Consider the following 25,844-nt stretch of genomic DNA (forward strand, 5'->3'; position numbering starts at 1 on the left):
CTTTCGGATCAGTAATAGGAGGTAACTGATGAAGTCTTTGGAGTTAGGGAGATTTTGAAGGTAGCTTTGGCTTGGGAAGTTCATCAGGACAAAATATAAAGCAAAGCTTTTTTAAAGTGTGAATGTTTGAGCAATCACACACCAGTTTTGATGTGCAGTGTGTGAGCTGGTTTGGAATGATAACAATAAGAGTGGAGAAAGCTTTCTTTGAAAATTTTTCAAAGTATTTATTGATTTTATATATCCTCTTTTTGTTAAGTAACCTTTTAAATTTTTGTCAGCCAAGACAGACTTAATAAATTATATTCCTGAGCAGTGGTCAAGTCAGTGCTTCTCAAACTGTAATGGCATAAAAATCCTGGAGGGTCTTATGAAAATGGCAGATTCTGATTTAGAAAACTAGAGTGGAGCCCAAGAGTCTGCAGCTCTAAGGCTGTAGGGTTCAAAGCCAGACCACACGTTGACTTAGCTGGCTGACACAGCCTATGAACTTGATACATCAATGATTCTCAACCTTGACTGCATATTAGAATCTCTGTAGAGTGTGAAAACAAATAAACAACCAAAAAAAGCTCAAGTCAGGGTTGCTCCCGAAGATGTACTGATTTAATGAGTCAGGTGTTTAGCCTAGGCATCGGCTCTTAAAAACTCCCCAGGTGAGTCTCATACACAGCCAAAGTTAAAGATCACTAAATTATTTTAAAGAAATGGGGCACGGAAAATAGGTGCTTGATGTTTTGTAGAAAAATCACCTATTTAGTCACACATTCAGTGTTGAATTGGTTTTTTATAGTTTAGAGTTATATGTATCTAGGCACAGTATACCTTAACTATGAGAATAAAGAATAGGGTCTTGCTGCTAATGAATTAATTGTCTAGCAGGGAAAGATGGTTTATAAATAATTCTACTTAATAAAGGAGTCCTGGTGTGTGGCACTGTAGGATAAGCACTGAACTGCTAACCACAAGGTTGGTAGTTCAAACCCACGAGCTGCTCCTCAGAAACCCTATACAGGGTTACTGTGAGTCTGAACAGACTGGATAGCACTTAACAACAATATAATAATGAGGTATGTAAATGAGCATTTATCAGGTATATATTTTTTGTTGTTAGATGGCAATGAGTTGGTTTTGACTCAAAGGAACCTAATATAGGGTTCTAAGGCTGTAAATGTTTGTGGCAGCAGAAAACCTCATCTTTTTCCTGTGGAGCAGCTGGTGCACTTGAACCACGAACCCTGTGGTTTGCAATCCATTGCTTATTGTACAGAGCCACCACACTCCACAGGCATCTGCTAGATACCCAGAACTATGAGCATTTTACATATTGTAGTCAATATTTGCAACACTTCAATTTTACAGATGAGGAAATAAAGACATAAAGACTTAAATAAATTGTTCAAGTAAATACCTAGTAAAGCCAGAGGTCAGACTAGGTTGATCCAATTCCTAAGTCCAGATTCCTTTCCATTTCTTACTACTAAGTGTTTGAATGTACATTTTCTCCCAGTGTGAAGCAAAGGGCAAAAGGCAGTGAAAATTCAAGAGAAGAAGTGATATTTGAGCTGGGTACCAAAGAGTAAATTAGAGCTTCCCAGGCAGCTATAGTAGTGTGAATAAAGACACAGAGACATTAAGATGTTTCCTGCTGAGATACCTATGAGCAATCCTGGATGGCTAGTGTGCAGAGTTCAAGTCTGCCAAAGTAGAATTGGGAGGAGTCGTAAAAGGCCTTGTATGTTACATTAAGGAACTGAGTCTCATGTTTGAAGTCCACAGGAAGGGAAATGGCATCCTTATAAGTGGGAGGTGATTTTTATGACTGCTTAGCTCCATCTGATAAAAGAGTGGCAAGAACAGAAAGCTTGTAGGTCTGACTCTCAATCTGGCTACAGGTTTATGCTTCCTGTACTTTTTCTTCAAAGCACTTAACTAATGATGGTTACAAAACTCCTTTATAGTTAACTATGAGTTGCTCATAACCTGACTCATTCACTAGACTAATATCCTGAAGACAGAGTGTGTCTATCTTGCTCCCCATTGCCCGGCACATAGTAGGTGCTCAGTGAATATTTGTTGAATGAAATCTAAGAGTAAACTGATGTTGATGCAGAAGAAGGCAAGCTCAGTTGAGTCAGCAGTGATGCAAAGAATTGATGAGGGGTCAGGTTTGGTGGGAAAGATAAGGATTTGATCTCATAACTGCTGAGTCTGAAGGGCCTATGGGGTGTTTACACAGACATCTCAATCTGAAACTATGTATATGGAGATGAGAATGACTGATCCCTCACAAGAAGAGTCTAAGAGCAGAATAAAGGAACTATTTCCAACAAGAGAGGCATATACCAAATGGAATCCATGGATGGTACAAATTGGTACTCCACTGCTTACTTAGAGGAGGAAGGTTCAGTTCACCCAGAGGTACCTTGAAAGAAAGGTCTAGCAGTCTACTTCTGAAAAATTGAAAACCTTATGGAGCATAGTTCTACTCTGACACAAACGTGTGGGGTTGCTATGAGTCAGAATCAACTTGATGACACTGTGTCCTTGTTTTACCAAATAGAATAGAATTTTCTAGTAGCCCGTTATGCCCAGAATTTCATATACCCTCCCATTCCATAAAAGTAGCATTCAGTTTACATTAGGTCAGGTGTTCAATCCTATTTTAATATCTTTTGACAGAAAGGAATTATATTGTATTTTATAGATAAGAGCTGTACCCTGGTTAAGAGATTACAATTACAATTCTGAAACTTAAGTATTTGTGCTGGCCATTTTTTTGTACCATTGGACTTTATTTTTTCACTATAGAATTGAAATGTGTGCTAGTTGAAATGCTTTCAACACTACTGATAGAAACTTATTTTATGGTAGTTTTAATAAGAAAAGTAGAGATTAAAGCTTCTATAGTTATTGATAATTTTGCCATCAAATGATATATATATATATATGGGGATCCATGAAGAAAATACTAGAATTTTTACTGTACATATACTGTGCATGCTGAAAAGTTGGAGATGATTGTATACCATTAGGCAGAATCATGTGTATGGCGATGTAGGATAAGCACTGAACTGCAGGTTCACCAGCTGCTCCTCAGAAACCCTAGACAGGGTCACTGTGAGTCAGTACTGACTCCATAGCACTTAACAATAACAATATATATATGCTTTTCCAGACAAAATGGATTCATTAAAATGAAATGTTTATATATAAGATTCCACAATAACTTTTAAGTATCAGTTTCATTTTTCTAATCCTCAGTTGTGGAAGATTTCTACATGACGCAAAAGTCACAATGAAACTTTTTTTTTGGGGGGGCGGGAGGGTCCAAAACAGCTATACCTTTAAATTATCATTGAATTTACCTTCCATTTTTTGTTTAGGAAAACAAAACTTTGCTAAAATACCTACACATTTCTCTATAAAGGAGACAAAAGCAGTTTCATGGGATCTAAGTTTTGGGTTGTGTATTTTTTGCAGTGCAAACTATATATTTGTTTTGGGAAAGTGATTTAATATTTCACAGTTTAGTGGGCAACTAAAGAAGCATTGAAATTGCATCCTTTGAATAAGGCTGGCCCTATTTCATTCTGTCAGATGCAAACTAGAGATTTTAGTGCAAAATACAAATATAAAGCAGACATTTGTTTAAGCAAACAAGCAATTTGTTCATGTGTATATCTGATGAAAGACATGCAGCCCTAGCTCAGCCATTCACATTTGAAAACTAAAAACTGTCCCATTGTCCATTAAAATGACCCTATTGGCAACCCAGGACTTGGAACACCAGTCTCTTCTCTAAGAAAAGACAATGGCTGCATTAACTGCCGTGATGTGCTGACAGTGTATCCACCACAGGAGCCCAAACTAAGCCATGACACGGGAAAGGGAACAGACAGATACAGGTGTTCTGTTACCTGTATCCTGGTGTTCCTTTAGGAAGGGGTTTCATTGAACAGTAGATGATGCCTGGGTAAGTCAGGCCTGGTCTCTCAATAGTAACCCAAATCACAAGATATTTATTGCAGAAGCTGTTTTATGAGAATATTTCAGGTAAACACATTCAGCTGGGGGACTTTAATTCAAATAGAATCCTAACCTGGAAACAAAGAGATAAATTCATTCCAGTTTTGTTTTCTCTTGCTGTAACAAATCTAAATCCAGTTACTTCTTTTCATCATTCCCAATAGTCTTTGACTCAGGTTTTATTTTCAGAGTTTGATATATTAGACATTTTTTAAATCAAGCTGAAATTTGTTGTAAAAATGGCATGGCTTTGTTTAGGCACAGCTTTTGGGGAGGTGGATGGGATGGGTGTGTGTGTCAAAGGTTATTGCAAATAATACTTCTCCCCCACCCAACTGCTATATTGAATTGACTTAATAAATGAATTTTGAGAAAAGAGCACTGCAACTTTTAATTTACAAGGACAAAAACCACTTGCTAATTAATTTATAGTTTTTAAAATTTATTATGCCAGTCTGCATAGTACCTTGTTGTTGCTAAGTGCACTCAAGTTTGTTCTGACTCACAGCAATCCTGCATAGGGTTTCCAAGGAGTGGCTGGTGGGTTTGAAATGCTGACCTTGTGGTTAGCAGTCCAGTGCTTATACTAACTATAGCAGCACATCAGGACTCCACACAGTACCCTAATGACATTAAAAAAAAAAAAAAAATCTTCTGCTAGTTTGCACAAATGGAGACGAGTTGAATCAGAAGCAAGAAGCAAACATTTTTTTTTTTCCTTAAATGTTTTATTGTGAATTATGTGATAGTTTACATGGGAGAACATTAGTTTTACATTCATTAGTTTTACATTCATTCTATTGTACATCGTCTCATTGCCATGGTTACAATCCCCTCCATGCAATCAAGAAGCAAACATTTTTTAAAAAAAACTAATTCCTCTGTTATAAAAGTGGATTACCTAAACTACATTTATGATCTTTTATCATTTATTTTTATTCATTAGGAAAGGAAAGCTGTTTTGAAAGGATAATTCAAAGGTTTGGAAGGAAAGTGGTGTATGTTGTGATAGGAGATGGTGTGGAGGAAGAACAAGGAGCAAAAAAAGTAAGTGTTCCAGGATGGTAGATCCTGTGTCATGTACCTTTCCTTAGTTCTCAGTATTCTCACTGACTGAATCGTCTAAACAAACTCCATTTCTCTGAAACAGATTATGAATGTGTGCAGAACTGGAGGCACACAAAAAGGACAGAGAGTAGAATTCAATGATCTTTTTGAATGGTAGAAGGCATAAGTAGTCTAGAGGTTATGGATAGTTGGACTTCATAGAAAGTAGACTTTGGGAGAAATGAAGAAGGCTCAGTTATGCAGCCATCATGATCATGTTTAAAGTCATGCCAGCATGCCCCTTTCCCTGGCAGATATTGCCAGGGGATTAAAACGTTGTTACCTGAAGCTGGATGCAGAACATCACTTGGGAGCCAGCTTGCAAGATGAAAACTGTCTGCTGTGCTAGAATACAGTACTTACTTTTCATAATGGGGATAGTGTCTTGCCTCTCTCCAAACAATACTTAGGAGGAGGGAAAGGGGAATGGACCAGAAAATTAGTCCCTTGGTTTCTGGTTTTCCCGTCACACTTGCCTTTTTTAATTTCTGCATCCCTACGAGTATAATTCTATATGATTTCACTTAGAATTTTATATAATTTTACTTAGCAAATGCTTTCTAGGACATCTCAATGCATTAAAAAAAAAAAAAAGGCAAAGAAAAAATGTCCACATTCGTTAGCCTGGCATTCCAGGTTTTCACAGTCTGGTTATAGCCTGTTCTTCCAGTCTTTCTGTTTCTCCACCATGCATTACAGTCACACTCATCGGCTTATCATCTCTGGACCATGCTCAACATTTTTCCCCTGTTGTTGCCTCTCCTTGGAATGATCTTTTTCCAAAGGCCTTCTGCCATTATCCTCCTTATTTTCAAGACTCAGTTCATGTACCACCTTTACTGTCTGCTCTGTTTTTAAGAGCACTCTCTTATTCTTCAACAGCTGTAGGTAGTAGATAGTTTGTATTCTTGCTCCAGTCAACTTGGGGTTCGATTGATTGTGCTACTTACTAGTTTGTGACTTTGAATTTGAATAAATAACTTAACCCATTTATTTCTCTTGCTTTATGTATAAAATAGAGATAGCATCTAGCTAATAGAGTTCTTCTAAGGTTTAGATTTAGTTAAGATATGTAAAACCCATCAAATGGAGCTTGATGCATAAAGTGTTTTTAATGATTTGTGTACGGACCTATTTCAGCAATGAACTGTGAGATCCACAGAGCTAGAGTTATTTTGTTATTTTGTTTGAGACTCTGTTTTGAAATTTTTTCATAGCACCCTAAGTCTTGGCACAATTGGATTATAGAGAAATTTATAGAAATGTTCCTTGAATTTTAAAAGCATTGAATATTTTATGAAATTAATCAATAGATTAACTTTCCCTTCTTTCCTCAAACACTCACTCATAGAAATCACTGTATATGTTCATAAAAGATGTAATAATTGAGTTCTTCTGGAATATTCCATTGTATACCAGTAATGGCACACAGTGCTCAACTCTACATCTATGATCTGGTGACTTAAAGCATGGCATATGGTCAACTTTCTTATAGACTGTGAGGATGGTTTAATTTATCTTCAGTGTTTTCTGAAATCCAATGAAAGCACAGATGTTGATCCCAATTGTGTAAATAACAGATGATCTCACTTATGTTCATAGATCTAGAATGTGTGGAGGATCCAGAATACCCTTACAACGGTCAGTGGTAGTGGAATCCCACATATACTTCAGATCTAGTAGTGCTTGATGCTAAATGACAGTTGCCATCCAAGCACCAGTTCTGACATTCTGCCTTCACCAGCAGCCACCCACCATTGCCATTAAGGCACATATGTCTGCTCTTTGACAGGCTAAATTAAAATCACCAGAACTCAACCTGGTGGTGGTAGTGGTGTGCCGCCGATCAGTTCCAAATCATAGCAACCCTGTATAGGGCTGCCAAGGCTGTAAATCTTAATGGGAATACAATGCCTCATCTTTCTATCATGGAGCAGCTGGTAGATTTGAACTGCTGACCATGAAGTTAGCAGCCCAGTTTGTAACCACCTACGTTTTGCAGGAATCCAGATTCAAGTCTTTTTCTTGGGAAAGGTACTGGATTTTCCAGACCATTCCTAGATAATGTTGTTGTTGCTTTTGTTAAGTGCTGTCAAGTGGGTTCCCAACTCATAGTGACTCTGTATAGGGTTTCTGAAAGTGGCTGGTGGATTTGAATCACGTACCTTGAAGTTACTAGGCCAGTGCTTTTCCTACAGCACCACACATAAAAAGGCCCTCCTAAGGATGTGGCGCTGTGGTTAATGTGCCAGACTGCAAAGCTGTTTGAACTACAAGGTCGATGGTTCAAGCTCATCAGTTGGTCCTTGGAAACCCTATACAGGGTTGCTAAGGGTTGGAATCGACTTGACAGCACTTAACAACAAACAGCAAGGCAAAGTATTGGACTACTAACAGCAAGGTTGGCAGTTCAAACCAACCAGCCACACCTTGGAAACATTATAAAAATCCGCTATACATCAGAACAGACTCAAGGGCACATAACACTAATAGTGGGTATATAAAGGAAATTTGGACCTCTGAAAAGCCAGTGCATGTGCCTGAGTCAAGCTGTGAATTTCCCTTCATGGTAGTCCTTTCACTGTGGAATTAACAAAAACATTTAATTTCAGGTGAAGACTACTAAAATGTAAATTTCTAGCTTGTGGTAGGCAGAGGGGTGCATATTAAAATGATTGTTTGAAATGTGAGGGGCGCAGATGAAATCTCTGGGAACTATCAAGGTTTGTGTCATTGTCTCTTCCAAAAAGGAGTTCTGGTAGCATAGTAGTTACGAATCGGGCTGAGAATCACAAGGTCGGCAGTTCAAAACTACCAGCTGTTCCACGGGAGAAAGATGAGGCTTTCTGCTCCTCTAAAGATTTACAGCCCCGGAAACCCTGTACAGGGTGGCTATGAGTCTGTAACAACAACAACAAACTCTTCCAAAAAGTGTGTTTCTTAAAAAGTCTGACATCACTGAATACAATGTGGAAAAAATGAAGAAATTCTTGGTTTGATGTTCGATTTGGACTAAAGGCATTCTTTCAAGAATAGTTAAATTGTTTCTACTGTTTATCTTTGGATATTTTATTCTTTTTATATGTGTGGCACCTAAACACACATGTGCACATGCATACTTATTACCAAAAGGAAACTAGGAAGCCACCTGCAAGTAACACAGTTTTGAAAATTTTTGGCTATAAATGACTACTGTGACCTCAATGCTCTATTTTGATTTCCTAGGATGGGTGTATCTGATAGAAATCCAAGAGTACCTGTTTTAAACAAACTCCTTGTACCTTGAGACCTGCCAGTGTAGTATGAATTATAATGAAACTATAACCAAAAAAAATTTTTAAATAGCTTCTATGTGAAAAATGCATACATATTTCAGAAGGTTCTGATTCCAAATAATCTTACAAAAGATTCAGAGGTCAACAGTCTATCACTCAGAATGATAAACTGACCATTCATTTTTAAATTTTCTAACCTTATTGAAGGAATTTCTTTTTAGGCTTTTTAAAGTTTATTATTTAAATGGGGTCCTGGTGAGATGTTGTAGGTTAAGCACTGGACTACTGTCCACAACGTTGGGAGTTGAAACCCACAGAAACCAGCTGCTTTTCAAAAACCCTGTACAGGGATGCTGTGAATCGAAGTCAACTCAATGGCACTTACCAACAGCAACAGCATTTGAATATAAAAGACAGGATTTACTAATGCACAAAAGATAATACATTTAGAGTCCTACACAGAAATAGAGAATATTTAACAGATCAAAGTGAATAACCACAACAGTATTTGATATAAAATTCTGTAGTTCATTATACCTTTTGAAAAATTACATATAATAAAAACATAAGTTAAAGACATAGCTGAAGTATTACTGCTAATGATAGTTATTAGCAAGACTTAGCAACAGCTATCAATAATTTTAAGGAGCTCTGGTAGCGCAGTGGTTACGAATCGGACTGCTAACCTCAAGGTCGACAGTTCAAAACTACCAGCTATTCCCCTGGAGAAAGATGAGGCTTTCTGCTCCCATAAAGATGTGCATCCTCAGAAACCCTGTGCAGGGTCACCATGAGTCAGAACCGACTCCACGGTACTTAACAACATCAGTAATTTTGATGATGGTGCAGGACCAGGCAGGGTAACTATGAGTTAGAACCACCTTGATGGCACCTAACAATAGAAACAAGACCTTATAAAAAGCAGTGGAACATTATCTGATATGGTGCCAGATGAGCTCTTCAGCTTGGAAGGCACTTAAAATCTAACTGGGGAAGAGCTGCCTCCTCAAAGGAGAGGCAGCCTTAATGATGTGGATGAAGTAAAGTTTTCAGGACCTTCATGTGCTCGTGTAGTATGACTCAATATGGAAAGAAACAACCATTAATAATCAGAACATAGAATGTGAAAAGTGTCTAGGAACATTGGAAATCATCAAAAATGAAATGACATGCATAAAGATCAATATCCTAGACTTTAGTGAACTGAAAATGGACTGGTATTGACCATTTTGAATTAGACAATCATATGGTCTAGTATGCCAGGAATGACAAATTGAAAGAAATGCTTACATTGTAAAAAAAAGCATTCCAAGATCCATTATGAGTACATGCTGTCAGTGAGAGGATAATGCCCACATGTCTACAACGAAGACCAGTTAATATGATGATTACATTCAGATTTATACACCAACCAATAATGCCAAAGATGAAGATATTTAAGATTTGTACCAGCTTCAGTCTGAAATGATCAAACATGCATTAATGATGTATTTATAATTCTTGGTATTGGAATATGAAAGTTGGAAATAGGAAGGATCAATAGTTGGAAAATATGGCCACATTGATAAGAAATGACACCAGAAATCACATATACAATTAGGCAAGACCAAGAACTTATTCATTAAAGCTACCTTTTTCCAACAACAAAAACTGTGACTATTCAACTAGACCTCTCCAGATGGAATACATAGGAATCAAATCAATTACATCTATGGATAGAAATGATATAGAAGCTCAACATCAGTCAGCATAAGGCCCTAGACAGACTGCAGAGCAGACTATCAATTATTCATATATAAGTTCAAGGTGAAGCTAAAGAAGCTTAAAACAAGTCCATAAGAGTCAAAATATGATTTTGAGTAGATGCCACTTAAATTTAGGGACCATCTCCAACATAAATTTGATGCATTGAACACTAACAACCACAGACCAGACATGTTGTAGGATGACATCAAGAATATCATATGTGAAGAAAGCAAAAGGTCATGAAAAGAGACAGAAAGGGGCAAAAAAAGATAAAAATGGATGTCAGAAGAAACTCTGAATGCAGAGAAACAACTAGAAGAAATGATGAAGAAAAGAAGCAATAGCTCAAGAAAATAAAGTTGAAAGAACTGAAGAAAAAACTCAAGCCTCAAGTTGAAATATTGAAGGATTCTATAGGCAAGAGACCGAATGATGCTGCAAGCAGAAATGGAATAAATACACCGAGTCACTGTAACAAAAGACTTGATTAATGCTCAACTATTTCAGGAGGTAACATAAGATCAAGAATTGAAGGTATTGAAGGAAGAAACCTAAGTTGCACTGAAGGCTTTGGTGAAAAGTAATGCTCCAGGCATTGACAGAATACCAGTTGAGATCTTTCAATGAAGAGATGCAATGCTGGAAGCACTCACTTGTCTGTGCCAAGAAAATTTAAATACTGTTCACTGGCCAGCTGACTAGAAGAGATTCATATTCATGTCCATTCCAAAGGTGATCCAACAGAATGTGGACATTATAGAACATTATCATTATTATCACACACAAGTAAACATTGTATTGAAGATCATCCTAGAACATGTACAGCAGTACATCAGCAGGGTCTGCCAGAAATTCAAGCTTGATACAGAAGAGGACATGGAACAAGAGATATCATTGCTGGTATCAGATGGACCTTGGCTAACAGCTAAGAATGACAGAAAAAAATGTTAACCTGTGCTTTTTTGACTATTCAAAGGCATTTGATTGTATGAATCATGACAGATGATCAATAACATTGTGAAAGATTGAGGATTCCAGAGTACTAAATTGTGTTCATGTAGAAACAGTACATAGAACAAGATGTAGTCTTTCAGACAAAACAAAGGGATGTTCCATGGTTAAAAATTAGAAAAGGTGTGTGTTATGATTAAATTTTTTGTTACCATACTTCTTCAGTTGTTATGCTGAGCAAATATTTCAAGAATCTGGACTATATGCAGCATTAGGATCAGAAGAAGATTCATTAACAACCTTCAGTATGCAGATGACATAGACTTGCTTGCTAGAAGCTAAGAAGATTTGAAGATCTTACTGACAAAAATCAAAGAATTCAGTAGGGATTGCACTCCAACATAAAATAAAAATCCTCTCAGCTGGACCAATACCATAATAAAGCAATTTCATTATACAGAGAAAACATTTGATGTTTTCAAGGACTTCATCTTACTTGAATCTATAATTAATACCCATGGAAGCAGCAGTCAAGAAATCAAATGGCATATTTCATTAGGCAAACCTGCTGCAAAAGACCTTTTAAAGTGTTAAAAAAGCAAAGATACCACTTTCCGGACTAACAGGCACCTGATCCAAGTCATGACATTTTCAATCAGTTCATATTCACTGGGCAGTGAATAAGGAAGACTTAAGAAGAAGGTGATGCCTGGGAATTGGGGTAATGGCAAAGAATATTGAAAGTACCACAGATTGACGGAAGAACAAACAAACCTAACCTGGAAGAAGTTCACCCAGAGTGCTCCTTATAAAGAACCAAGGATGGTGAGACATTGTCTCATACACTTTGGACATGTTATCAGGAGGGATCAGTTCCTGGAGAAGAACATCGTGTTTGTTAAGAAGTGGAGAGTAAGAAAGAGGAAGACACTCAATGAGATGGATTGACAATGGACTCAAACTTAGCAAGGATTGTGAAATGCCATAGGACAGAACAGTGTTTCATTCTTCTGTGCATACAGGTTGCTATGAGTCAGAACAAACTTGATGGCATCTAAGAACAACAACAAGACCTTATCATATGTCTTCTTGTATGCTATCTCATTAAATCCTTACATCTTTTTAAATAAAGGAATTCTCACACACATTTTACCTATGAGAAAACCGAGACACAGGGAGGGTATAAATAAATAAGTTGGTCAAGGTCTAGAAAGTGACCAGACTTTAATCTCGTGGTGCGATTTCGCACAAGCCTCCTTCAGACGTCTTAAATATGACTCTATTTACCAAAAAGACTTTACAGCCTAAGTTTTTAGGTTATTATAGAGTACATTGAGCAATTGTCTCTCTCCTTTGAGAAAGTAGGTATAACTCTGTTCATTTTGCATTCATGACTAAAATTAAATAAGTTGAATAAGTCTTTACCAAAGACCAGAAGAGTTGTGGGATAATAGCAAGAACATCATACATAAAGAAAGCAAAAAGTCATTAAGAAGACAAGAAAGAAGGAAAAGGTCAAAATGGAAACTTGCTCTCCAGTGTAGAGATGCTAAAGCAAATGGAAGAAATGAGGAGTTATAAGAGTTGAACAGAAAATTTCAAAGATAACCTCAAGAAGACAAAGCCAAATATTACAACAAAATGTGCAAAGATCTAGAATCAGAAAACCAAAAAGGAAGAACACGCTGAACATTTCTCAAGCTGGGGAACTGAAGAAAAAGTTCAAGCCTCTAGGCTCGTTACTGAAAGATTCTCTGGGCAAATTATTGAATGATGCAGAAAACACCAAGAAAAGATGGAAGGAATACACAAAATCACTGTACCACAACAGATGATCAATAATGATTAATGTTTAACCGTTTAAAGAGGTAGCATATGACCAAGAGCCAGTGATACTGAAGGAGGAAGTCAAAGGTGCAAATTGGCAAAGAACAAGGAACCAGGAATTGATGGAATAAAAATATAAATCTTTCAAGAAAGTGAGGCAGCACAGGAGGTACTCACTCATCTCTGCCAAGAAATCTGGAAGCCAACTATCTGGCCAACTGATTGGAAAAGATCCATATTTGTGCCCATTCCAAAGAGAGGTGACCCAAAGGAATGCGGAAATCATTGGACAATCTCTTTGATATCTCATGCGAGTAAAGTTTTGCTAAAGGTAATACAAAAACAGCTGCAAGCATACATATATTGACAGAGAACTTCCAAAGGTTCAAGCCAGATTCAGAAGAGGCCATAGAAAGTGGGATATCATTGCTGATGTCCGATGAATCTTGGCTGAAAGCAGAGAATATCAGAAAGATGTTTACTGTGCTTTATTGACTATGCAAAGGCTTTCAGTTGTGTGGCTTATGACAAGCTATGGACAACATTACAAAGTATGAGTATTCCTGAACACTTAATTGTGCTCCTGTGGAATCTGGACCTGGACCAAGAGACAGTTGTTCGAACAGATGGGAACACTGAATGTTTTAAAATTAAGAAAGGTGAGAGACAGGGTTATATTCTTTCATCATACTTATTCAACCTGTATGTTGAGCAAATAATCTGAAAAACTGGGTTCTCTGAAGAAAAACGTGGCTTCAGGATTGGAGGAAGACTCAGTAACAACCTGTGATATGCAGATGATACAATCTTACTTACTGAAAGTGAAGAGGACTTTAAACATTTACTGATGAAGATCAAAGAGCACAGCCTTCGGTATGGATTGCATCTCAATGTAAAGAAAACAAAAAGCCTTACCACTGGACCAACAAACAACCTTCTTATTAACGGAGGAAAGATTGAAGTTCTCAAGGACTGCATTCTTCTTCGATCAACTATCAACACTCACGGAAGCAGCAGTCAAGAGATCAGACAATGTATTGCATTAAGCAAATCTGCTGCACAAGACCTTTTTAAGGTGCTGAAGAGCAAAGATGTCAGCTTGAGGACTAAGGTGCGCCTGACCCAAGCCATGGTATTGTCAATAACCTTATTTGCATGTGAAAGCTGGACAGTGAATAAGGAAGACGGAAGAAGAATTGATGCATTTGAGTTATGGTGTTAGAGGAGAATTTTGGAAGTGCCATGGGTTGCCAAAAGAACCAATAGATCCATTTTGGAAGAAGTACAGCCAGAGTGCTCCCTGGAGGCTAAGATGGCCAAACTTGATCTTTCATACTTCAGACAAATTGTCAGGAGGGACCAGTCACTGGAGAAGGATATCATGTTAGTAAGGTGGAGGGTCAGAGACAATGAGGAAGACCCCCAAGAAGATGGATTGGCCAAGTGGCAGCATTGATGGACTCAAGCGTGGCAACAGTAGTGAGGTTGGCCCAGGATTGGGCAGTGTTTCGTTCGACAACAAGTCTTTAGCTCTTACATATAATTTCATTCCTGAGCAATCTAGATGACTAATAAAGTGAATAGTGTGTCAATTGAGTGCTACACGTCCTAGCATTGCAATGTTTTGCAAAATCAAAACATTGTATATTTATTCTAAATTGACCTTGAACATTTTATCTTGCTTCCCTTAATTTCCTGTGTGTTTTTAAAAACTCATATACAACCTCCTCCTCTTGTCTTTCATCTCCCTAAATAATGTTCTTTTGCTAGAGATTGTTACATTTTTAAGCTCAGAAATGAAAACCAGCAAGGATTCTGCCAGTTGCCATTTTTGTTAATGACCAATTGAAGTCTGTTCTGTCATCCTTGGTCTCTTGGCCCATACAGTCACAGGGCTTACACCAGTAATTTAATCTAATTCTGTAATTTATATCATAAAGAACACCATCTTCAAAGAGAAAAAGTTAGAAACACCATTATGTTTTAAAACAACAACTCATTCTAACAGGACTTCTTAGCAGAGTTTTCCAAGACCACATGTTTGTTCCTGGAGAGACTGAACAAAGGGGAATATGGGAAGCCATCTACTTTTGGAGATCTACCTTTGATAAAAGGATCTCTGGTAGCGTAGTGGTTACGAATCGGGCTGCGAACCTCAAGGCCAGCAGTTCGAAACTACCAGCCGCTCCACGGGAAAAAGATGAGGCGTTCTGCTCCCAAAAATATTTATAGCCTTGGAAACCCTGTACAGGGTCACTATGGGTTGGAACCGACTCGACGGTACTTAACAACAACAACCTTTGATAAAGGTCTGTATTGTCAAAACCTAGAAGGAGATAGTTTTACTTGTTGTTTTATCCATCAATTATGTTTTCCTACTACAACATGTTGTTGTTGTTATGTGCCGTGAAGTCGGTTCCGACCCATAGTGACCCCGAACAGGGTTTCCGAGGCTGTAAATCTTTATGGAAGCAGAAAGCCTCATCTTTCCCCCACGGAACGAATGGTAGTTTCGAACTGCTGACCTTGCGGTTCACAGCCCGATTCGTAACCACTACACTACCAGAGCTCTTTCATACATAGGGAAAATAATATGTGAAAATAATTAAGCATATGAATGATTTAAAAAACAAAAACAAAATGTAAGTAATAAAAGCCTCTATATATGGACAGCAGTTTGTCTCACAGCCTTGTAAACGCCATGGAGCATTTCTATTGTGTACATAAGGGCTGCCATGAGTTGAAATCCACTAGAAGGCAGCTATCAACAAAAAGAGAAAAAGTGGCTTCATTTTATGATAACTCTATAACTTTGTTTACTTTTCAGAGAACAACATAAAATAAATCTCTTATGATAAAGATTCCACCAAAATATGCTCTTTTAAACTTGAAACATGCTGAAATCCAAAATGCAGCTGAGAACCTGATTAATAATGCCCTATTCTAAGTTTCTTCAGGAGAAAAACACACGTCATTTTTGCAAAAGAGATCAAATTAAAAACACACAAAACTTGTACTACAAATGCCAAGTGGGACACAGGGATTGCAAACCACAAGTGCAGTGGATTGTATTGTTGTGAAGGCATTCATGCATTTAATACTTAGTGAGCACTTACTATATCTGCCAGTCCTTGAGTTGGATTCCACCCTTCTCCCTGAAGAACTGACTTCTCTCTAGAGGGCAAGCAAATAGACAGATGATGAAAGAACAAAACTGTGCAATAAGATTCAGAATGAGTTCTTAAAATAGCCTGTCTCCTGGTTATTTTGGGTTATAACAATTTGGGAAGTATTTGTGCCTCCATATGCAAATGTTTTAGAGATAATGTATGAGTACGAAAGTACAGAAATGTTATTTTACCGTGTTATGTTTACATGCTAACTGTATACCCTTTCCCTGTACCTGGTTTTTCACTTACTTATGTATCCTAGCAGTTATTCCATATCAGTACATGGAGCTTTGATTCCTAATCTTTTTAAATGGGTGTAGCAGTATTCTGTTATATGGATGTGTTATAATTTAACTCATCTTCTGAGGCTGGACTTTTAGGTTGTTTCTAGTCATTTGCTATCAGTTCTGCAATGAATGGACCTAATGTGGCTCATCACATGCAAGGGTATGATAAATTCCTAGAAGTGGAATACCTAAATCAAAGAGTATGTGTACTTAAATCCAGCAAAACTCAATTTTTATTTGACTGTTCATGGACCCATCATTTCATCTTATTGACTTTATATACAACTAAAAGAGATAAATGTAAATTATCAGATGGGAAAGGGTAGGATCTGAGGATTATACACACACACACACACACACACACACACAGAGGAGTAAGCAAGAGGAATCCTTATCTTCTCATTCATCAGAATATTTGGTCCTAAACACTCAGTGGGAGCCTCTGGATGGCTCAAATGATAAAGTGGCAGGATAATTAACATTAAGTTTGGTGGGTGAAACCCACCCAGAGATGCTTCAGATGGCAGGCCTGGAAATCTGCTTCCAGAAGGTCACAGCTTTGAAACCCTGTGGAACTGTTCTACTCAGCACTCGAGGAGTTGCTATGAATTGAAATGGTTTCAGTAGCAGTTAACAACAGCAAAGACCCACAACCTGTGTACTTCCTAAGATTGAGACTTTCTCTCAGTATTTATCAACTCTTTTTTTTTAATTATTGTGAATAGAAGTGAGGGTTAGCAGACAAGATCATCAGCTTTACTTTCAACCAGTCATGCATTTTGCTTCATCTAAATGATTACAATCTGCTTTCTGTAAAGAGTTATTCTGCTTCCTCCCTGTGGCTTCCCTTTTGCATCTTACTTTTCACAAATTAATAAACCAAAAATATTTGATGTATACACATAAAACAAAAATATATATATTCATTTAAATGTCCCAAGGGCACATTTAGCAAGACAGATTCCTTCCCACAGGCACACAGCCTTTCTCAGTCCATAGACCTTTGGTCCTCTGCTTCTCTATCTCTCTGTGTCATCATCCCTGACACTGTCTCTGTTGTCACCACCCTTCTAGATAGGATCTCATGCTCCACTCATGCTCTTCTCTCTTGATGTTCCTGGGATGCTCTGTTCCTGAAATGAAAGTTTAACTACAACCCCCTTTTAATTACACCTCTTCTACAATTACAGTTGTAACAATTACAATTAATCCTGCTAACAGTTACTCACAGTTGACCCATAAAATCCTATCAGGATCATCCCTCCCTCCCCTTTCACCAGATCCATCTGGAGAAGAGAAAAACTATTCAATGAGGATTCTAGTTTACCCTTCTCATTCTGAAACTAAGCACAGTCATGAAAATTTATAAGCCAGCCACTTCATGCCTTTGTTTTGATAGCCAATATCTGAATTGCCCCTCCCTATCAACCCAGTACCCTGAGGAAAGAAGCTTGGTGCTTGTATATGTCTACTCTTTATAAACTAGCCTACACGTTATGGTTTCAGTTGTAACACTTCTGTTAAGATTTGTGTTTAACTCTGTTCAGTCCTATGACACCTGTTACCTGATATCTCTACATCATACCTACTTGATACTTGAATATAGTTGTCCCAAACCAGTGCATCTACTTTACATTTGCTTTGATATTTTCTACATCCAACTCCGAACTCTGAGTTATCTCTTCCCAATATATCTCCCTTCGATTGCACCTACTCTATTTTTACTTTTACTCTATCTGGTTCCTCTACTACCAGCCAGACAACCCACCTGTCCTACCCCTCCTTACCTTGCTGCCACCCTAAATGGCTTCACATGCCTCCTCCACACTGACTCTTGGCAGTAAGGGAGTGTTAGTATCTGTTCCCTTTAATTTCTTGTCATCGTTCAGCGTTTTCAAGTCAGTGTTCAACTTGGTGCTTCCATTTGGCAGAATAAAACTATTAATTTACAAAATAGAGTTTGCTAAGCTGTGAACTTGATGAGAGAAAATTGTCAGGTCTTTCGCCCACAGAGCCACTGGGTGGGTTTGAACCACAAACCTTCCAGTTAGTAGCTGAAGACTTAACATTATTCCATTTACAAGTTAAAAATCTAAACTCATTGGTTAAATATTCCAAGTACTTCTATCTTGGAAAACCGCCTCCTTTATTAGTCTGCATGATGAACACACCATTCCAGCCCTTCTAATTAGTTACTGAAAATGGTCTGTTCATAACCACCTGTCAGCCTTTTGCCATCCTTTCTCCACCCATGAATGAAGCTTTGCCCACTTGTCAGAGTTCAGTGTAAACTTACTTTCCCTTTCCAGTTTACAACTGCTCTCTCCCCTCTCTGAGTTTATCTTTTTGTGTTAGTTCCACACTGTCTCACAGTGCAATGGAAGCGTTTTAACAGAGCTCTATCTTGTTTATCTTGGAGTCCTGGTGTGGTGCTATGGGTTAATGCACCAGACTACAAAGCCATTTGAACTGCAAGGTCGGTGGTACAAGCTCATCAGCTGCTCCTCAGAAACCCTGTATAGGGTCCCTATGGGTCGGAACCGACTCGACAGCACTTAACAACAAATCTTGCTTATCTAGCAGTTCCTGACAGTGTAGGGGCATATTTTTTTACATTGTATATTTATGTATGTATGTATGTATGTATGTATGTATATAGCTACTGTAGTTAATAGTGTTATATAGGTACAAGAATTATATACTTTATTAAGCCACTTCCCCTAAACCTTCATTCTTCACATAAAGAAACTGGGGCTTCTGCGAGATTATGTGATTTAAGCGCTGAACCTAGGTCTCCTCATTCTAGCACTTGCTTTCCTTTTCCTCTACCAGATCTCTGATTTTGTTTCAGAAATACTTTTCTTGGGGAAGGAGGTTACTTACTTTGCACCCACTTGACCTAGGAAAACTGTTGTAAATGCTTAGTCAAATAAATATATATGTAAATTAACATGATCATTTTGCAATATTAGTTCTAATTATGTGTCGATGGTAGTTTGAACCATCAATCTTCTCCCCTAGATATCAAATGGAAAAAAACAAACAAAAAAAATCAAACCCACTGTTATTGCATCTATTCTTATTCATAGCGACCCTGTACAGGGTTTCCAAGACTGTAAATCTTTCTGGGAGCAGAAAGCCTCATCTTTTACCCATTTCGCAGTTGATGTGCTTAAATCACCAGCCTTGGGATTAACAGTCTAACACAGTGCCATCAGGGTTCCTAAACCTAGATACAGCCTTCTTACAACCTTGACTTAAGTGAAGAGGAAGTAAAATACATTATTCTTAGAGAAGCCATTGTTTCTTTTTTAAGTTTTTGTGAATTGAGTGATTAGTTTACATAGGGAAACATCAGTTTCACACTCATCATTTCGTTACAATGATTACAGTGTCCTCTGTGCATCATCATTCAACCGTATTTGCTTCTATTTCCTCTGTTTTGTTTGTTTGTTTTTTGGGGGATGTATGCAAAATCACCCAGGAAAAGATAATCATTTAAACAACCAAAGGACACATTCTTCAGTCACCAGCACCTGGCAGCCAGCACACAGCCTTTCTCTTTCCATGAGTCTAGAGTCCTCAGCTGCTCTCTCTCTGCATGTTCTCATCTCTGTCTCCATCTCTGGTGTCACTCCTCTGGATAGGGTCCCACATTCTGCTTATGCTCTTCTCTTTTGAAGGTCCTAGGGTTCTCTGTTCCTGGACTGTAAGATTAACTACTCCCCTCTTTTTGTTACAAAACTTCTACCTATACAGTTGTAATAGTCGCAATTAGTCATGATAACAGTTACTCATTATTGAATCATAAGAATCTTATTCCCATTTTCTTTCATCAGACCCAGCTAAACAAGATGAAAACTATTCAGTGGGGATTCTACCTTCTCCCCCACTCTCTGAAACTAAACTCTTCCTTGAAAACTTGTAAGCCAGTCACTTCTTGCCTTTATGGCCCCTCCCATTTTAGGTAGCCAGTCTAAGTTGTCCATCCCTATCAACCCTTTATACAGAGTGGATAGGATTGATTTTGGATGTGAGGACTCCTTCCGTCTCAGTTGGTATTTTGAGCTACTACATCCATAAGTATAGGTTGAGTTCATCAAATTGTAGCAATTTACACTTGTTTCCTTTATTTAAAAAATGGGGGGGGGGCTTTTTATTTCCCTTTTATTTTCCTCAGGCCAAGTTCTGATCATCAAGTGATTGAAGCCAGGTCAAATGCATATTATCTATAAGTTTGTGCATTCTTGTGCATCACTCCTCACTTCATATCAGCTGGGCGCTTCTCTCGCAACTCTAGACCTCTGTGGCTATGTTCTTGTCCATGGGCTCAGGAGTCCACAGGCCTCACCATGTCGCAGACCAACAAACTCCTCCTCTTCTCTGTCTCATCTCCAGGTCGACGGGTGTCTGTGGAGAAGCCATTCTTTTTAACAATTCATTCTGTGAAGCAATGCTGAGAATGAACTTGCTGTCTTCATGTAGGGGATGCTCCTCAGAGACTACCTTTTCTGTTTCATGAAAATCTAAGATTTGCCAGAAGATCTGTAGAACAACTGACAGTTTTTCTCCAATAAATGACCACATCAACATTGCTTGTCTAGAATACACCATGCCAGTTGATATTGAATCAATTCCAACTCATGGCAACTCCATGTGTGTCAGAGTAGAATTGTGCTCCATAGAGCTATTGATGGCTGGTTTTTCAGAGGAAGTAGATCACTGGGCTTTTCTTCCAAAGTACTTCTGGTTAGACTTGAATCTCCACCCTTTCAGTTAGCAGCTGAGCACATTAACCATTTTCACTACCCAGGAGCTTTGTAATATACCAGAGACATATTTCATCACCTAAGTTCATTTCTGGGTGTTGCTAGACCATGTGGTTCTTATTAATATGCTATATGAGAAGACTAAAGACGTTGGTATTTCAGCACCAGTAAATAAGTCATTTCAAGGCTCTGTGTATAATCTCCCCTTTCCATAAGGTGTTTCAAGTATAATGTGTGAAGTAAAACAGTTACAATCAAATGTGCTCTGAGCTGACATCTCTCCTACACCTGTAAAGATGAGTCACAACCATAGCCTACTGTTGTTTTTAAGTGCTGTCAAGTCAGTTCCGACCCATAGCAACCCTGTATAGGGCTTCCTCGGAGTGGCTGGTGAGTTTGAACCACCAACCCTGTAGTTTAAACCAGCTTTGCAGTCTAGCTCATTAACCCATAGCACCACTCTAGGACTCCCAACCATAGCCTAGAACCCTAATTTCCTGTGGAATCAAATGCCCAGTCTATAGCCTAGCCTTATACCAAATAAATAGATTTTATCAATTCCTTTTTCAATTTCTCTGCCATTCAATGCATTCGTCAATGTGTTTCGAATGTACTAGTGGCTTTCAAAATTTGTAATGCTAATAGTTGTATTTGCATAGGACTTGCCTAGGTTAGATATATCCAACTTCAGATAATCATCATGCAAAAACAATTTGACTGAACCTACTCTGAGGAAAAAACAAACATTTCACGTCTCACGAGTAATTATATTTTGTTTAAGGAAGATACCCATTGGTGTCAAGTCTGTTCGACCTCATAGTACCACCAGGTATTAAAGGTCAGTTCCATGTCACAGCAACCCTGTATAGTGTTTCCAAGGAGCAGCTCATAGGTTTGAACCACCATATATTCATAACTGGAGTCCTGGTGTGGTACTGTGGATTAATGTGCTGGACTGCAAGGTCACTTTGAACCACAAGGTTGGCAGTTGAAGTTCACCCGCCGCATCTCAGAAACCCTAAACAGAGTCGCTATGAGTCGGTACGCAATGACCCAGAATTTTACATTAATTAACAAAATGCACATAATTTTATGTGTGTAAACAAGTTTGAAATTTTAAAAAAACGCTTCGTGGTTTTTTTTGTATATATGATTAGAAATTATGTGTTTTCTTTACATAGCTCTATACCTTATGAATGTCTTATAACACACTTGGGTTTCTGTTCTAATAAGAAAAAGATCAGAAATGTTTGTGTTATACAGATCAGACACATGTCAGACTCAGATCTATGCAACATAGTCCTTCAATATTCTAGAGTTTCTTCTCTGGCTTCAATTCTTGCCAGCTGCTATCTACACATTTTTGCTCCTCTAGGTCTCAGTTTTCTTATCATTAAAATCATGACAATGGTACCTATCTCTGTGGGTATAAGGTACCTGGTGGTGCAATGGTTTGCACTCACATACTAACCAAAAGCCTGGCAGTTTGAACCCACTAATTGGAGCTAGTGGTTACGAATCAGGCTGCAAACCTTAAGGTCAGGAGTTCAAAACTACCAGCTGTTCCACAGGAGAAAGATGAGGCTTTCTGCTCCCGTAAAGATTTACAGGCTCGGAAACCCTGTACAGGGTCGCTATGAGTCGGAACTGACTCCACGGCACATAACCAACCAACCAACCACAAATTGCTTAGCACAGTTCTGGATACAATATTCAATCATAATTATAATTAATAAATTCTGTAGTATAGCTTACCAGGCCCTGCACCTAGTTGTTACCAGTTACATCTCTCTCACACACAAAACCGTAATTCTAACTTTGGATTTTCCCTTTATCATCTTTTCATCCCTCTCCCATACACACCTTCTTCAGAATGATCATTCTTTTATATTTAACTCAACTTTCATCTCCTCTTCTCAGGAGTTTTCCCAGTGAAAGATAACTCCCTCCAACTACTCCCTCAATTTAAATGTTAAGCCCATGTGACTTACACATTTTTGCTACTCCACTACCAACTGGGAGAGGGTAGACCGTGGACTGTATGCATCTGTGAGTCTTCTACACCTAGCCTGGACCTCAATAGGGAATGAATGTGAAATAACATCTCTTTAAAGTTGCCAAGTGGATTGTTGTTGTTGTTAAGTGCCACTGAGTCTGTTCTGACCCGTAGTGATCCTGTTTAGGGTTTTAGAGGAGCAGCTGGTGAGCTTGAACTGCCAATCTTGCAGATCAAACTGACTTTGCAGTCCAACACATTAACTCACAGTGCCACACTAGGATTAGCCTTCTAAAAATCTGCAATGACATCTTTAGTACTCAGTTCAAGATTATTCTATCATCGAAGGAATGCAGAGATATATTTGATCTTGTGTGATCTCAAGTTGGTTCCAACTCATAACTATCCTGTATAGGATTTCTGAGGTTATAATCGCTCCAGGAGCAGAAAATCTCATCTTTCTCCCACAAAGTGACTAGTAGATTTTCTTAAACTTCCATAGTATAGCTGCAAATTATTATAGTCTGTCCTCCATTTATATTTATTTTTATTTTCAAAAGCATTTTCTATAGACTAAATAGAATTTTGCCCTATAAAAGATGATTATATTTAAGAAAAAAAATTTGCTGACGCATAAGTACACACTATGATGCTTTTGAGCAATGAAATTTTACAACTATGTATTCACCTTTCATTGATGAGGTTAACTACAGTTATTCGCCCCCCCCCCGTTCCCCCCCCCTCCCGTTTTTCCTGTCTCTAGTTTATTCAGGTGTTTCACAAACATTTCTATTATTTAAACTTTAGGTTTTTAGATTGATGGTTTAGACAACAACTACAAAAACAAACAAAACTTAGAGACTTTCATTCAAAATTTTCCCATATGGTAAAATCATTTCAAGATCAATTTAAAAAAAGAAAAGCTGATGGAAAATAATTGGAAAATTGAGCAAGATTCAATTTTTGAGCAATATACAATACTACCAACTAGGGACAACTGCTTAAACTCTTAGAAAATAATGAGCCGTTTAAACTTTCAACCTTAAAAATACACTGGACAGATGTTTTGAAAGGCAACTGATATCAGCAGAGTTTCATTCATAGCTATGCTTCAAGTTTGGAATTGGCATTCATGTCACAGTGTAGATCTAGTTAAGAAATATCCATCACCTTTTTAAAAGAAACAGACTCCAGATTACATTTTAAAATTCAGTGCAGTATTCTTAGGGGAGGATTAAGTTTGAGTTTTTGTTTAAAACAGATGTGAAGTGAAGATGTTAGCTAGCAGTTTTACTGTACTAAGAAAGAGAGTAGATGGTGTAGTGGATTTTCCATAGACGTTTTAGGTGCTTGTACGGGAGCATTTTCTGACCTCACCATGTATCTTTCCCTTCCCAGCATGCCATGCCTTTCTGGAGGATCTCCAGCCACTCAGACCTCATGGCCCTACATCATGCCTTGGAGCTGGAGTACCTGTAACAGCCACATAGCACTTTGAAGCCCCACAACTGCCCTGTGACCAGGGACAAACCCAGCAGGCCTGAGTCTCGTGTCAGCGCTGGATGACAGAACTTGGCGATTTCAACATATTGATGCACAACTGCTGTGGGTCTTGACCTGTTGCCCTTGTGGCAAATGGAGGACCATGTCTTTTCCTTCAGAACAGCTGTTGATTCTGGTACTGTGAATCCAATGAAAACAAGCCATGAGAATGTTCTAACCCAGTGTAATGTGTCTTTGCCACATTAACTGCACGGTTCAAACCTGTGAAGAAAGGACCTGCAAACACTTAAGTTTTTGGCGTCTTCAGTGTGACCTAAACAGCACATGCAGCAAACTTGATTGCACAACAAGGACTGAAACGTGCGTCCTGAAAACCAGTGGAGTAATTTTCTTGTAAAGAAGGTTTACTTTTTGGTGTCTCATACCCAGGGTAATCTGTACATCTCTACTTATTTATGAACAGACTTACTTTAAAAAATAAAAACAACCTTGTTGAGGTATAGTTCGCATACTATACAATTCATTCGAACAGATTTTAACATCAAATAATCCAAGAGACAACAGCAGAAGAAATAAGTGATTGAAGGCATTTGCCTCACGACACAGCAAGTACTCCTAATTTTAGCACATTGCAAAGTAGTTTAAACTATTGTCTAATTTAAGCATATAATATGTACATCACTGAGACAATCATGTACAGAAAGAATTTTTGGTGTAAATTTGTAATATGGATGATTCTTTTACATATTGTTTAGGAAAACGATATTGAAAGGTAGAAATGCCTTGATAGTGAAATATGAGGAAATCCATACACAGACTCATGTGTGGTGCCTCACTGAATGAAGTATTGGATATAAATATGTAGATATTGGAATTTTTTTTTTTTTTTTTTAGATAATGTTGTCAAGACCAAAAGCATGGATGTCAAGTGTCAACAGGATTTTGTTTTTCCAAAAATGTTCCCATCAGTTGTAATGTGTTTTTTTTCTTTTTCAATGCTGTTAGAAAGGCCTTGGTAAAAGAACACAGCATTTTCTTGAACAATTTGGGAAAAGAGGTCTTACCACGTCACTTTTTCATTTTCCACACTAATGTATTATATGTAACTACTTGGAATAAAGTGATTATTCAAATGCTTCTTCCCACAGAAAGAATGTAGATGATAGATATATTTTATTAATAAA

General features: G+C 38.0%; 1 protein-coding gene across 7 annotated transcripts in view; it reads left to right on the plus strand.

Moving 5' to 3' along the window:
• EYA1 (eyes absent homolog 1 (Drosophila)) overlaps positions 1 to 25,633 on the plus strand; it is a 217,598-nt gene extending 191,965 nt beyond the window's left edge. For 4 of the 7 annotated variants that reach the window (XM_006860020.1, XM_006860022.1, XM_006860023.1 and 1 more), the window contains 2 exons: positions 4,976 to 5,076; positions 24,556 to 25,633. In XM_006860020.1, coding sequence (XP_006860082.1) covers positions 4,976 to 5,076; positions 24,556 to 24,636 — 182 coding nt within the window. In that variant the 3' untranslated portion in view covers positions 24,637 to 25,633. The remainder of the gene's footprint in view (positions 1 to 4,975; positions 5,077 to 24,555) is intronic. The other 3 variants (XM_006860021.1, XM_006860025.1, XM_006860026.1) reach the window with 1 other exon arrangement.
• Positions 25,634 to 25,844: the final 211 nt, after the last annotated feature.

This window comes from Chrysochloris asiatica, unplaced genomic scaffold (assembly GCF_000296735.1).
Source record: "Chrysochloris asiatica unplaced genomic scaffold, ChrAsi1.0 scaffold00036, whole genome shotgun sequence".
NCBI lineage: Eukaryota > Metazoa > Chordata > Mammalia > Afrosoricida > Chrysochloridae > Chrysochloris > Chrysochloris asiatica.